A 16,184-nucleotide genomic window follows, 5' to 3' on the forward strand; every position below is an offset into this window, starting at 1 on the left:
TATGTAAGTAAGTGAGGTTGTGTCATCATCAAAATCATTAAGTCCAATAAATATATATATATATATATATATATATATATATATATATATATATATATATATATATATATATATATATATATATATATATATATATATATATATATATATATATATATAAAACAAGATATCATGTACTGTATTATGTAAGACATTTCAGTATTTCACACAAAGAACATTTAACACATAAATTTTAGTTATTGATATCAATAAATCTCAAAATAATAATAATAATAATAATAATAATAATAAATATGGTGGCTACTGCACAGGAGGCCCATCTAGCACTTAAGTTCATCCTAAGCCAATAATGTTATGATGTACTCGGTTGAATTGTGGCTAGCAAATAAATTAAACAACGCATGTTATAGGTTATTTAATTGATTCATGTTCAATTGTTCATACTTCATAGTACGTAATTTAGTTATACAGTTATTTGGATTGCTCATTTAAGTAATTTTATTTGGTACTTCAAAACAAAGGCTAAATAAATAATAAATAAATAATAATAAAAAAACAATCATTAGCAATGATTAGTTGGTAATTGTGAAAATCAAAATGGTTTATGCATTGTAAATAAAAGTACTTCGTATTTATTAGGATAACATTCCATTATTTAATTTATTCATGATAATACAAGTGTACAACACTTTTAGCTTGAATCAAGGACAAAATGTAACTTGGTAATTGGTACCAGAAGGGCAAGTATAAGTGCTAGTAGCATCATCCTTAGGATAACTGTAAGCATCTGGGCACTTACCCTTAAAATACCTTGATAAATCTGTTGCAGGACAATTATCCTTAAAACTATTAATGCAACAATATTTATCATCTTTCAGCGCGGTGCACGGGTTGTTACACCCACCCGGTGCCTTAAGCTGAGCAGGGCATGGCCCGATAAGGTCAGCATTGCAAGTGGGTCCTTTGCTGCAACCATTTACGGGCAAGAAACTCATGGGCACATTGAACCCGTCAACCAAGGAAATGTCAAAGAAATCCAAGTTGTTAAATTGTTTTAAGGCATATTCGGCTAAGGTGTTAGGGGGTGTACCATAAGCTGTGCATTGGAGTACCCCACCACAGTCTCCTGTGATGCACTTGAGCCCGTTGGCCCCATTGGGTGTGCACCCAGTACGGGGCCAAATTCGGCCACCGGTCTGGCCAGGGTTGGCGGTGACAATCCACGTGTCACCAGTATTCATACGTTTGCCACCACCGGGTACTGCACCGGCCCAAATAGTGTAAGGGCAGTTGTTTTTTACTGTAAAGGTGGCTGCATGGGTGGATGTGGAGATAAGGGAAACAAGGACTACAAAGAGGAGGAAAATGGAGAGTGATTTCAAGGGGATCATGATGGAAAGACTGAAAAGAAATTTGTTTGGATCTTTTTATTTGTTGATTGTGTGTTTTTGGTTCTGATTGTTTTAGTTTTATAGGAAAAGAAGGGAAGAAAAGTCACAATTGATCGAAATATCCAAAGAAAATTGTGGAGGCCTATGTAGATATTGGAGTAATAATACGTGTAGTACGTTTTCTATTTTTTTTTTTTTTTTTTTTTTTTTTTTGAGGAAGATCGATGTAACATTAAGTCAAGGTCAAATGAAAGGTCATTTTACAAAATATTGTAGTATTGTGTGATGGACATTTATTTTGAAGCTAATTATGGACATACCGACTTGATGCGCTCACCAGTATTGACTAGACTTTAGCGATCGATCGTTTATACTACGTTATATTCAATTATTAATACTACACATCATATGATAGTCATAATTTCTGGTAGCTTGCACTTCTGGTTACTAGGGTGTTCTAAGTCATCCTAGATAGAAATTTTATGTTAATTTAAACTATAGATCATACTTAAGGCAATTTAATTACATAATGATAAGCTAGACCTACATAAAAAAAAAAAAAATTAAATCAATTATAGAATTTTGATGTGTTTGTTTTTTTCTTGATTACTTGTTTTTTTGGTGTTCAGAGAGCTACAAGGACAGGGGTCAATCAGGAGGAAAGCTTTAAGTCTTTAACCACTTGAGCTTTCCTTCACTCTCTTTTCCTTGTTTACTAGTTATATTCTTAGTTGTGTTCTTCTTTATTTTAACATTTTGATATTATTTACGCTATTATACGTTAATTTGATTGACAAATTCATATTTAACTACTGTAATACTTTGTTAAGCTATTTATGATTACAGCCCAAGTATCGGCTGAGTGGCTGACTAGATATTTGTGAGTTTGTTACAAGCACAATATCAAGAGAGTTTGTTGGAAGTTTCCTGACGTAATGATAATTGTGTATGTACATACTTTTCTCACAATTAATTATTCTTCTTAAATTTCTCTCCCTTAGGGCATGTTCTCATTGACTGAGCTTAGCTGAAGTGAACTGAACTGAACTGAACTGAAATGAATATTTTATAAGAGAAGGAAATTAGGAGCTGAACTGAACTGAATTAAACTGAACTGAACTGAACTGAACTGAACTGAACTCAGCTGAACTGAACTGAACTGAACTGAACTGAATATCAACGTAAGAGAACAGGCCCTTAATCTGGGTTTGTACTAATTTGTTATTAATAAAATAAATGGTACGACATACTTCGTACTTGAGATTGTTGGATTACTGGATTAGTAAAAGTTAAGGTTGTTGGGAAAAAAAAAAAAAAAAAAAAAAAGATGGGAGTGTAATGTTATTGGTCCAAGTTGATCTACTAATACTCCGTACAATTAACTTATACGTAGTATTTTTTAATAAATAAATTTATTAATTTTTAATATTTCTAATAATGTATAGTCGATAGTTAAAGATTATTAGAAATATTAATTAATTTGCTAATTTTTAATATTTATTTTTATGTCAAAGTAATAAAAAACTACTCTATTTGAAATTTATAACCTTCCTAACATATTCAAACTATTATTGAAATATTAAAGCATACAATTAAATGAATTTTACAAGATGTCACAATACTAAATTAAGAAGTGGAATTAGTAGTTGATATATATCTATTAAATTCAATCAATTTATTTATTTATTTTTTTTTTGAAAGAATTCAATCAATTTATTTAATCAACACTAGTTACAACAAAATTCCAGTCATATATATCTAAAATTTTAAGGTGAAGAAAGAAACACGCTCAGTAGCTCACTACAAAATAAATATTGAAGTATTCAACATTTGGTGGAGTATAAAACTATAAAAGAGAAATTCTGAGCCTATAGCTTAATCATTAATGAATATAATAATGTTGATGTTAAGTTTTATCTAAATAGTTAATATTAATACCAACAAAAACAAAATTCTTATTTTTGCATTTATTGGTACTAATGAATTAGTAATTTGGTATATATTACGGAGTATGATAAAATCATCTAAGCATAAATTATACTGATTTTACTGTATTATAACTATTGATAACTTAAGTAAAAAATGCTCGGAATCAAATGCTGAAACCTACGAGGACTTATTAAAGTAGATGCACAGATTATTGGAAATCAAGTATAACTGTATATTGTATAAGGCATAATTTGGGGCTTTTGTGCCTTAATGTATTTTAAATTGGGTTGGGCTTTACTGAGCTTTAGGTTGATTTAAATATGGTTATAGGTTGTAAATGACTCATGTTAAATGAGTCACGGTTTATAGATATATGGTTTGTGTATAATGAATGGGTCACAGATTTTTTGACAAATCCATCGGTTTCAAACTTATTTTCCCTAAATTTAAGTAATTCAAGGTCGGGTTCAGTTTGTTTCATTTTAGGATTGAGTTGTTAAGCTAAGGTCAGCTCAACCTTGGGTACAAGTCACAGACAGTCCGATAAAAATTCAGATCTATTCAATTTTAAATTTTTAATTGGTGATTTCTAGCCGGTTTAATTTCCCATGAATCGGGTTAATAGTATAGTTTACGTGAAAACTCGATAATGCTAGTTTCACCTAATGACCTTGAAGCAAATTAAAGAGTTTATTGCTTCTTACCATAGAGACACATTATTCATTATTGAATACAAGATTAATACAATAGAATAGCTTTCCATTTATTCATTTAATATATAGTACAACAACATACTGTATATACTATATAGATACACTATATAAGGAGTACATACGCCCTTATATTATACATCAAGGACAAAATGTAACTACATAGTTGGTACCATGAGGGCAAACAAAGGTGCTAGTTTGATCATCCTTAGCATAACTATAAGCTTGAGGGCATAAATTCTTAAAAATCATGGAGTATTTATTTGGGGGACAATTTGTTACATATTGGTTCCTACAACAATATTCATCAGTATTGTACTTATTGCAAGCGCTTAAACACCCACCATTAACCTTAAGGTCGGAAGGACACGAATTGAGAACATTAGCAGCACAAGAAGGGGTATTGTCGCATCCACTAGCCGCCTTAAAACTCATGGGTACATTAAACCCATCAACCAAAGATATATCTATGGTATCCTGTGTGTTTGTTAGAGTATACTCTGCTATGGTAAGTGGGGGTGCCCCAGAGTTTGTACCGCAGTTGAATAGCCCACCACCACAGTCTCCTGTGGTGCACTTAAGGCTGTTGGACCCACTGGAGGTGCATCCGGTACGACCCCAAACACGGCCAGCAGACGTGCTGGGATCGACATTGAAATTCCATGTGTCACCGGAGGGCATTTCCTTTGCACCACCGGGTGTTGCAGCACCCCACACGGTGTAGCCACATTGGTTTTTAACTGTAAAGGTGGCTGCGCGGATAGGTGTGGAGATTGCGGAAGCTAGGATGATTACGAGGCAGGAAATGAGGAGGGGTCTTAAGGAGGGGCTCATCTTGGAAGACTTGCTTATTGAATGAATTGAAGTTTGGATTTTTGATTTGTTGATGGTGTGTTTAAGAGTTGAGATAATTGGTTTATATAGGAAAAGAGGGAAAGAAAAGTCATACAAGATTGGGTACAAGTCACAAATTTGAACATTTTTTTTCAAAATACATAGTGTATGAAAAATTGAAATTGCGATCAAAGCTTAAATGTAATGCGTACATTTTACGTTTAAGAGTTTGCATAGGACCTCCAATATGATCAGTGCCCTTGAATGAAGGACTCTTAGTCTCTTAGACAGTTCCTCACTTCCTGTAATTATTGTAAACGATAGCGGAGCGAAGATCAATTGTCATTTCCTCCTATGAAATTATTTTCAAAATTAAGTATGTACGACTAGTTCTTGCACAAATGTAAAATTCTAATTACGTAGTATATGAAATAAGTGTTGCCAGATTTTTGCACAAATGTAAAATTATATTTACACTTATTTACGGATGATGAGTATTATCATTAATTTTTAATTTGATGTACCAATTTGTTATTAGTGCAGTGGTAATTGGGGCTGCATTTGATAGGAAGGACTCGTGTTCGAGTCTAGGGGTGAGCATGGGACAGGTACCTGTACCGTTAGTACTAACGGTTCGTGTACCCGATAACCAAAATCACTAAAAAAGATACCCATAACCGGAACCGATAAGTTCGAGTAGCGGACTTCGGGTACCCGGATTTTCGGATCGGTTATCGGGTACCCAATAAGATATCCAATAATGATAATTAAACTTAATTATGTAATTATTATGATATAATTTACAACTAATTAAAAACAATGCCATATGATCTTGACCAAATTATTAATACTATTACTGATCGTTGATTTTATGAAGTAAAGTAAAAGTTTAGATTTATATTAACAGATTTAAGTAGCTAGGGAAAAAAAAGCAAAAACAATGCTTATTGGATCGGGTAACCGTTAATTTTAAAATGATTACCCATAACCATACCCGATAACAAATTATCGGAACGGGTACCCAATCCGTTATGGTTATCGGATCAGGTACCCTAATTTTCAGATTGGTTACGGATCGGTGTTTCGAGTTTTTGGTTTTTCAGGTAGTTTTGCTCAGCCCTATGTTCGCCCCCTCCCCCCCCCCCCCCCCCACAACAACAATTGGGAGGGGACTGGAACCTAAAACACCCAAAACTGATCCCGAATCTGGATTAACCCATAGGGTGAACCGGGTGAAACACCAAAAAAAAAATTAATTTGATATACTTATTTGATTTTATAATACTTTTATTTGGGGAACGACATAGACATGGATTATTTGTTAATTGATTATCTTATTAAGATGAATCAAATAATACTACATGATTATGATTTTTTTTTTCTATGTTGAGAAAAATTTAGACGATTCCCTTAAATGTAAATAGTCATTAAAAAAATAGAGACAGTAATGGCTTAACTAATTAATAATACTTCGTAATACAGTGTTCCTAAAGAAGTTTAGGTGTCACGTGGCACTCTCCTCATTTAATCCGATTTTTTATTTCATGTCTAGAAATATGGTTCTTACAAGATTTGAACCCACGACCTCATGTTTAAAATCCACCGTGTTAGTCACTAAGCTATTACCATATTACATGTCATTCAATAAAAATTAAATATTAAAAAAGATTTTTATCATGAAAGTAACTCGGGGCATCACCCGGACCTAACACTAATTAGTTTATTACACATATGAGGCTTACATGAATTGTCAATAAACATCGTCACCCGATAGTAAATTCTTGAACAATCGATTTACACATTAGAAAGAAAAAAGGTTCAAATTTAGAGTCAATTAGACGCATTACTAAATTTTTATATGTAGCTAGCCTCACTATGTGGCCATGAGTTTCTTGAAGGGTTCGATCAGGGGTTACTTGAGGGGCTCGATCAGGGTTATCTAAGGGGTTCGATCATAGGGGTTATTGAAGGCGTTACTCGATGGATTACTCGGTCAGGGGTTATTTGAAGGGTTAAATTACTCGGTTAGGAGTAACTCGAGTAATCCCTGACCTAATAACCCTGGTGTGGCCAGCCACACAGAAAAATCACCCTTACTAAAATCTCTTAAATAAGTGAAAGGGTAACTAAAACATGTTTAATTGCTACTTTGCTACTCCACCTTTATAGGCAATTAATTTTAAGATGAGCCTTGTTAGATGTTATGGACACAGTAAAGTGACTGAAAATTTGAAGTTGAGTGATCCATTAGTTGCACCCACATATGTATCAGCCCACTAGTCTCTAGTGTTGCACTTGAGTCCATTAGGCCCAGCGGTTATATATCCACTTTGGTGCTAGCTAATTGGAAGTATATTTTTATATACATTCAGCCATTCGGGTGTTTGGTGTATCCATTTTTATTTTACTCATTTGATACATTTTTATTTTAAAATGAGCAAAACTATATCTAATAAGCAACATATGGGACGTATGTGCACCCATGTGTATATAAAATGTTCTCCTATTTTGAAACAAATACGACCATGTCGGTTGTCAAAATGTTGCCAAATTTCATCTATGAGCATTCTGGTCGATTGCTCGGGTTGATATCTTTGTAAATTATTTTATTATATATAGTTTACGCAAGAACTCAATATTGCTTGTTTGAGCGACCTTATGACCTTGAAGCAAATAATTAGAGAATTTGTTTCTTACCACTTGAGGGTGGGGAGTCCATTATCCCACCCAGCGGACAAGCAGAAGAAGAAATAGACTGGTAGCGCTCCGGACGACTCGTAGGAGGTGAGAGGGGCCCTTACTCCGTCCCACACAGTGTACAACTATCGCCCCCCCCCCCCCCCCCCCTCTAACGGTTTAACCTGTGTAACTACAATTGTTTACGTGTAATAATATGTCCCGATCCAATAGCAACGTGTTTAAATAAAAAACAAAAACTTAGCGTTAGAGACACATTATCGAAAGCAAGATTAATACAATAGGATAACATTCCATTTATTCATTTAATATAGATATAGTACATACAACATACGTACTAGATAAACTATATAAGGAGCACATACCCCCTAATATCAATTTATACATCAAGGACAAAATGTAACTTCATAGTTGCTACCATGAGGGCAACCAAAGGTGTTTACATCATCCTTAGCATAACTATAAGCTTGAGGGCACAAATTCTTAAAAATCATGGAGTAGTTATTTGGGGGACAATTATTTGCATATTGGTTCCTACAACAATATTGATCAGTATTGTACTTATTGCAAGCGCTTAAACACCCACCATCAACCTTAAGGTCGGAAGGACACTGGTCGTTGACATTAGCCGCGCAAGAGGCGATTTTGTCGCATCCACTAACAGCCTTAAAATTCATGGGTACATTAAAACCATCAACCAAGGATACATCTATGAAATCCTGTGTGCTTGTGAAAGTATACTCTGCTATGGTTAATGGGGGTCTCCCAGAGTTTGTACCGCAGTCGAATAGCCCATCACCACATTGTCCTGTGGTGCACGTAAGGCTGTTGGACCCACTAGACACGCACCCGGTACGGCCCCAAACACGGCCACTAGCCGTGTTGGGATCGACATTGAAACTCCATGTGTCACCGGAGGGCATTTCCTTTGCACCACCGGGTGTTGCAGCACCCCACACGGTGTAGCCGCAGTTGTTTTTAACTGTAAATGTGGTTGCGTGGATGGGTGTGGAAATTACGACGATTAGGAGGCAGGAAACGAGGAGGGATTTTAAGGAGGGGCTCATCTTGGAAGGCTTGCTTATTCAATGAAGTTTGGATTTTTGATTTCTTGATTGCTTGTGTGTTAAAGAGCTGAGATGATTTGGTTTATATAGTGTTTCTGTCTGAACCTGACTTCTCCAAGAATTCGGATCTGAGATTCTGATACTCCTATCGACAAGCTGAGAACCTACACAATGAGAGGAAGTTAGCTAACCCCGGGGTGGTCCGGGGATAACCACTCCGATGACAAAGTCAGAAAGTGTTTAAGAGAAATAGATAAGTAAGAGAGAGAAAGTAGAGAAAGAGAGAGAGTGTAATTAATGCCAACGTTATGTTGGAAATTTCATTGTGACAACGTTTCATTATACTCTGTCAAGCACTGTGCGTTAACAAAACTTTATTACTGACCTTGCCGTTGTCGCAGCTCGTTATACTCGCTTGGCTTATACTCAGACACATTACCAGACGAAGCTTGATAATACATCAGAGACTCACATCTTTTGCTGAGAAGATTTGCTTCTATATATTTATTATTTTTTTAATCTCTATATTCTTTTGCTGAGAAGACTTATTCTTATTTATTACTTTTATTACTATTTTATTATTATTATTTTTGTAAGAGGACAATTTTTGTACTATAATCCCGTACTGCATCCATTTGCATTATTATTGGCTTTTAACCGTTCTTCCCCCCGAAGTGAACTTGTATGCCGATAGCAGACAAGGTCTACTTGCTACAAAGGAGCGAAAAACTCCGTTCCCCCCCCCCCCCAAGTGACCTTGTATGGCGATAGCAGACAAGGTCTACTTGTTACAAAGGAGCGAAAAACTCCGTTTTCCCCCCCAAGTGACCTTGTATGCCGATAGCGAACAAGGTCTACTTGCTACAAAGGAGCGAAAAACTCCGTTTTCCCCCCCAAGTGACCTTGTATGCCGATAGCAGACAAGGTCTACTTGTTATAAAGGAGCAAAAAACTCCGTTTTCCCCCCCAAGTGACCTTGTATGCCGATAGCGAACAAGGTCTACTTGTTACAAAATACCTGGGAGCGAAAAACTCCGTTTTCCTCCCCAAGTGACCTTGTATGCCGATAGCAGACAAGGTCTACTTGTTACAATGTGCACGTTATGGTAGTGTAACCGTTTTTTTTTTTTAGGTGAGCGGGAAAATTTTACACGTGTCATAAATCCTGCCGCTGCTTTTTGAAATTACTTATCGATCGGGAACCGTCGGATCTCTGAACCGCCTTTCACTTCAACTGGCCATTCAGTTTCCCCTTTTTAGATCAAAATAACGCCATTTTCTCTTTACTTTGCATTTTTTCTAAGTTTTCTCCCAGAGCTAAATTTTTCGACCAAAGTTCCTACCTTTCTTCCCTTCTTTGTTTTCGGTTTGCGCACTTCAGTACTTCAGGCGTGCTCTCCTTCTTCATCGTTTCTTATCATTTAAAGACACTAAATCAGCGATTTTCATCGAAGGTATTGTCGTACCCTAACCCTTGATTTTGCATGCTGTTTTTATTTTCTTATTTTTAATTAAATGTCTGAAGATAGTGTTGAAGAGAACTTTCCTAACCTTAGTACTGCTAGGCGTCGTTTAATTAGGCAGTCTTTAGGCAAAGAAACCGGTAGTAATCAGGGTAATTCATCCTCTCTTTCTGATAATATAGATTACCCGTTTGAGACGTTATCTTCTGAAGAAGAAAAACGCGCTTTTATGATACATAGGACCATTGCTCATCGTGAAATTGCTTATCACCCTACTAACCCTGATATCCCTGCTGATACCGAAATTCTTGACGTTGAGTCTGTTAGTGTCCGTTATCACTTACGCAGCTTTGCTGGGAGACGGTATTTTAATCAATACGGCACTAACGTTGGCAATATAGGTATAAACACCATGCCAAGGGTAAAGAGTACCAGTTATCAGCCTCGAGCCGCTGCCCGTGAAGCCGCTGAGGTTGCCAAAGCTGCTAGGGCTGCCGAAGCCGCTAGGGTTGCCGAAGCCGCAAAGGCGGCTGAGTCCAGTAAAAGGCCCGGTCAAGGACAAGTTGTGAGTTCTTCCGAAGAAGAACAAGGAGCTGAGATCCCTGTAAATCCCCAGGAAGGCCCGTCATCTCCTGTTCATGACTCAGCAGTTAACTCGGTTTTAGGGGAGGAAGATACTCAAGAAGATAGTATCAATAATGAGAGTAGAGAAGACATCTGATAAAATTGGAACGATACAGAAAAGCAATGAGAAGGGGGTACTACTGGCCGACGATGAATGCAGATGCAATGGCTTATGTTAAAAAATGCGAGAAGTGTCAAAAGTTTGCCCCAGTTATCAACTTGCCCCCTAATGATCTGACTCCGATATTAAATCCTATCCCTTTCGCCCAATGGGGAATGGATATAGTAGGCCCGTTCCCATCGGCCACGGGTGGAAGGAAATTTCTGATAGTGGGAATTGACTACTTCACAAAGTGGATTGAGGCAGAACCGGTGATAACTTGTTATTTGATATGATTTTAGGGTGATTTTGAGCCTTGTTTACTCGATATATTGGCATTTTGGTCCACTTCTATCCTATTTTCATTCAATTTTTGTGTATCCCTTGCTTCACGGGTTGCTAGTGTTTATGTTGAGATTGTAGGTCCAAATAAACGATCATTTGAGGCATATGGATGATAAACCAAGGATAGAAGCCGTGAGAATGGAGCAAAATCAAGGAAAATGTGAAGAGAAGGGCCTAGAAGACCCTGCACGGACGTGCCATGTCCTGCACGGCCGTGCAGGACAGTCCCAGCCAAACCAAGCTACTGCCCGATTTGGCACGGACGTGCAAGGCTTCAGCACGTCCGTGCATCTTAGCCAGCACGTCCGTGCCATAAACTGCACGGCCGTGCAGTTAGCCTGGCCAAATCTGAGCTACTGCCCAAATCTGCACGTCCGTGCTTAGGGTGGCACGTCCGTGCCACCTTGGCTGCACGTCCGTGCCACCCCTAGCACGTCCGTGCGCACCTGCAGAAAATCCCGACTCTTGTTTTCTCCGTCCTTTTTATTGGAGGGTCATATAAATACCCCCTTAGACTCTATTGTACGGCATTTTAAGTTTTTAGTGCTTCCTCTTAGTTTGTAATTGTAGAAACACAAATACTCTCAAATCATTAGTTAGAATTTAATTATTAGCTTGATATTTTCAATCTCAATCATTGTAGAAGACAAGCTCCACCATTGATATTCAAGTTCAAGCTTCTAGTAATATTTTTTCTACTCTTTTCCCTTATTTCTTCTTGCTTTGTTGTTAATTATTTGCTTGATTCTTGTATGTTTAGATTGTTAATTAGCTTAATTCTTAGTTTAATTATGTTCATGAGTTGTTTGAAATCCTTAATTGCTTTAATCTCTATGGATTGCGAGTAGTCTAATTTTCTAGGGTTTGGGTAAAACCCTCGATGTAGTCACTAATTACTTGTTGCATGTGCTAATTTGGTACTTGTTGGGTGTTAATAAGTTGAGCTTAAGTGGTTTAATTGCTTAGTTCTTGTATATGGCCATTGCTAGAACTATTATCCAAGCTTTCTCAACGAAGGATCGAGAGATGAACTTGAGTTAGCTCCCTTATGCTTGATTGACTTGAAATGCCATGAGAATAGGAATTTCTAGTCAAGGGAATGTTTTTGTCATCGTGATTATGCTTTAACACTTGTTTTATGCTTTGTAACCACGAGAGTAGGTTGTATTCATGATTCAAGTAATCCCTCTAGCTTGAGAGAGTAGTTGGGTGCTTTAGATGATTTCCCCTATTTTACCCCTTATTTTACCTTGTTTATACATGCTAATCGTGATTTGTGATGAAGTTGAGTGGTATAACCCGAGCCCTAGAATCCCCTAATTACTGTTAATTTCCCCTAGGTTTAGTTAACCGGAACTAGTACTTGTTACACCAAACCAAACCAACTTTGACTTCACTTAGCTTATTTATGCGGTAGTATTTCGGTGGTTGATTCAACGCCTCTCTTGGGTTCGACCCTTTCTTACCCTTGCTATTAGCTAGTGAGACCGAGATAGGACTTATTCTTTGGTAGGTTCAACGACGGCCTATCAAATTTTTGGCGCCGTTGCCGGGGAGGCAAAGTCACATTGAATGTATTATTGTTGAATGAGTCTAAGTGTGTGAATTTCTGTATCATAATTTTTCTTATTTATTTTTGTATATTTGTGTTTTCACCTTGTGATAGTCATTGCTAACGTTTTTCTTAGCTTTGTTTGACTTTGCATGACACGGAAGAGTAAGCAATCACCGCTTATTCCCGTTGATCTGGAGCTAAATAGGACTTTGAGAACCGTCAGGAGACTTTTGCAAGGCACACCTGAGTTCTCCATTATGTATTCGGATTCGGATCCGGAAGAAATCTTTTCAACCAACGAAGAAGAGAACATGGGAGAAGACAATCCTCCTCCACCATTGCTACGAGATTATGACCACCCCAATGCCTTCACACTTCGGAGTGGCATACGTCTCCCCACCACTAATGCAAACAATTTTGAGCTATCGCCTCAACTCATCCGTATGATACAAGGTGATCAATTTGGTGGGAGTTCTCATGAGTGTCCTTTTGCTCATTTGGACAACTTTCTCGAATTGTGCACCGCCATCAAGCAAAACAACATTACGGAAGAGTTCATCCGTATGCACATGTTTCAATTCTCCCTCCGTGACAAGGCAAAGCATTGGTTGAGAACGGTAGAAGAAGGATCACTGACAACATGGGATGAAGTCACTAGAGCTTTCCTTGGAAAGTATTGTCCACCCGAAAAGACCGCCGAGCTAAAGAGGAAAATCACCAATTTCAACCAAGAGATTGATGAGACTTTGAGTGAAGCTTGGGAGCGTTTCAAGGACTACACTAGAAAATGCCCACACCATGGTTTTACATCATGGATCATTGTTCAAAGCTTTTATATATGATGGTCTTACTCCTACTTCAAGAGCCAATCTTGATAATGGGGCCGGTGGTAGCCTTAAAAAGCTATCGGTGGATGAAGCCTATAAAATGATTGAAGAAGTGGCTAAGCACTACGCATATGGGGGTGATAGAAGGCAACCTCAAGTAAAGAAGGCCGGAATCCATGATCTTAGTGCAATAGACCTTATTGCATCAAAGTTTGACATGCTAGCTCATAAGCTAGATCAAGCCACTCTTACATCTCCAAGCTTTTCCTCACAACAAGTCATGTCTTGTGAGACTTGTGGAGGAAACGATCATATGTCCTCTTATTGCAACTCAACCAACCAAGAGCAAGCGGCGGCAATTGGGCAAAGAAATGAGCCATACCCCCAATCCTACAATCAAGGTTGGAAACCCCAACAAGGCACGGGATGGAAGCAACAAAACCAAGGGCCCCTACAAAATAGCTACAATCAAAGCCAAAACCAACCCCAAAACCACTACAACCAACCTCACTCTCAAAACCGACAAGCTCCATATCGCCATCCCAACCAAGACCAACAAAGGCAACAATATAACCAACCCGCTCCCCCACCTCCTCAAAACTCTAGTCTTGAAGCCGCACTTGAGACCTTCATTGCACAACAAGGAAGAAGCAATGCGGATATGCAAGCAAACATCCAACAACTTCAAGCACACAACAAGATAATTGAGAATCAATTGGCACAAATAGCACAACAAGTTGGGAGTTCATCCTCAAATCCTAGCGGTCACTTCCCAAGTTCAACGGTGGTGAACCCAAAGGAGCAAGCTAAGACCATTACCTTGAGGTCGGGAAGAGGTTATGAGGGGCCGGTCATGAGTGAAGAGGAGCCTCAAAAGAGTGATGAGGGAGTGGTGGTGAGGAATGAGGATGATTTTGAAAATGAATTAGTTGATGTTGGGAAAAAGAAGCAACAAAAGAGTGACGAGGAAGTCATAAAAGAAAGTGAGGGAGATGAGGAAAGATTAGAAAAACCCCCAATGAGAGTATCAAGCCTCCAATTCCATTCCCTCATAGGATTGTAGAAAGAAATTGAATGAGAAGTTTTCAAATTTTCTTGAAGTCATGAGAGGACTTCAAGTGAACATCCCCTTTCTTCATGCCATGTCACAAATGCCTACTTATGCAAAGTTTTTGAAGGACCTTCTATCCAACAAGAGTAGGCTTGAAGAGAGTGCAACCATCTCCCTTCCTAAGGAGGTGAGTGCAATCATTCAAAACAAGCTTCCTCAAAAGCTTGGTGACCCGGGAAGCTATGCGATACCGGTGAAGATTGGAGATATGGAAGCTATGGATGCTTTATGTGATCTTGGGGCAAGTGTAAGCTTGATGCCCTACTCAATTGCCAAGAGTTTGAAGGTTGGAGACTTGAAGCCAACAAGAATGTCCTTACAATTGGCCGACCGCACGGTTAGGCTACCTTTGGGAATTCTTGAAGATGTGCCGGTTCAAGTTGGAAGAGTGTTTGTGCCATGCGATTTTGTGGTAATGGAAATGGAAGAAGATACTACGGTGCTCCTAATCTTGGGAAGACCGTTTTTGAACACCGCGGGAGTGGTGATTGACATGAAACAAGGAAGGTTGACCTTGAATGTGGGAGATGAGAAAATATCATTTTCATTCCCACAAGCATTGAAAAAACCATTGTATGATGAAGTTCATAGAGTTGATGCTTTGGAAAGAGACTTGGAGAAGTTCCAAGAGAATTTGTTTGAAGGAGATCCTTTACAAGCTATCCTAACGGGAGGCTTAGTTGAGGAAGATGAAGAAACAAGGGGGTACGATCTTTTGCTCAACCAACCTTTAGTCCACAACAAAATGAAAGTGGAAGTGCTTAATGTGGAGGTAAAAGAGGAGAGGACTACGCCTCCTCATAAGGTTGAAATTAAACCCCTTCCTCCTTTACTTAAATATGCTTTTCTCGATGATAGTGAGAGTTATCCCGTTATTGTCAATGCTAAGCTTGATGACACCTCTCTTGGGAAACTCCTAGATGTTCTAAGGGAGTATAGGGGTGTCATTGGTTATAAAATTGATGACATTAAGGGGATAAGTCCTACTATATGCATGCATCAAATTTTGGAAAGACTAGCATCACATAGTCAAATTTTGATAAGAGTTTCTAGCTATTGTTCATGCAATCGAGAAGTTTAGATCTTACTTGTTGGGGTCTAAAGTTATAGTCTTCACCGACCATTCAGCCTTGAAGTACCTCTTGTCAAAGAAAGAACCGAAGCCAAGGTTGATACGGTGGGTTTTGCTCTTACAAGACTATGATATTGAGATTAGAGACAAGAAGGGTGCCGAAAATGTTGTGGCCGATCATCTTTCACGATTGCTTATCTTTGTAGGTGATCTTGATAACTTGCCAATCGACGATTCTTTCCCGGATGATCAACTATTCGCTATTCTCGAAGCACCGGCACCATGGTTTGCGGACATTGCAAACTACTTGTCTTGCTCTATTCTTCCTCCCGACCTCTCTTATCAACAAAAAAGGAAGTTTCTTCATGATGTCCGTCAATACTTTTGGGACGACCCCTTGCTTTTCAAACAAGGTGTTGATGGACTTTTTAGAAGGTGTGTCCCGGATAATGAAATTGA

At 38.1% G+C, this 16,184-nt stretch overlaps 2 protein-coding genes, 1 non-coding gene and 1 pseudogene across 3 annotated transcripts; all 4 read right to left on the minus strand.

The window, feature by feature from the left end:
- Positions 1–609: 609 nt before the first annotated feature.
- On the minus strand, positions 610–1,450 carry LOC145597423 (alpha-amylase/trypsin inhibitor-like). Its single transcript, XM_081653583.1, has one exon. The coding sequence runs from the start codon at positions 1,389–1,391 to the stop codon at positions 702–704; it is 690 nt and encodes a 229-aa protein (XP_081509709.1). The 5' UTR covers positions 1,392–1,450; the 3' UTR covers positions 610–701.
- Positions 1,451–4,058: 2,608 nt separating this feature from the next.
- On the minus strand, positions 4,059–4,935 carry LOC145597972 (pathogenesis-related 5 protein Cup a 3 pseudogene; annotated as a pseudogene).
- A 3,008-nt stretch (positions 4,936–7,943) lies between these two features.
- On the minus strand, positions 7,944–8,668 carry LOC145599319 (pathogenesis-related 5 protein Cup a 3-like). Its single transcript, XM_081655718.1, has one exon. It carries the CDS (start codon positions 8,626–8,628, stop codon positions 7,948–7,950), a length of 681 nt encoding a protein of 226 aa, XP_081511844.1. The 5' UTR covers positions 8,629–8,668; the 3' UTR covers positions 7,944–7,947.
- Positions 8,669–13,413: 4,745 nt separating this feature from the next.
- LOC145599846 (small nucleolar RNA R71) lies at positions 13,414–13,520 on the minus strand. Its single transcript, XR_014104103.1, has one exon. It is a non-coding gene; the product is annotated as a small nucleolar RNA R71 (small nucleolar RNA).
- Positions 13,521–16,184: the final 2,664 nt, after the last annotated feature.

The sequence above is a fragment of the Chenopodium album genome, chromosome 20, assembly GCF_948465745.1.
Source record: "Chenopodium album chromosome 20, dcCheAlbu1.1, whole genome shotgun sequence".
In the NCBI taxonomy this organism is placed as follows: Eukaryota; Viridiplantae; Streptophyta; class Magnoliopsida; order Caryophyllales; family Amaranthaceae; genus Chenopodium; species Chenopodium album.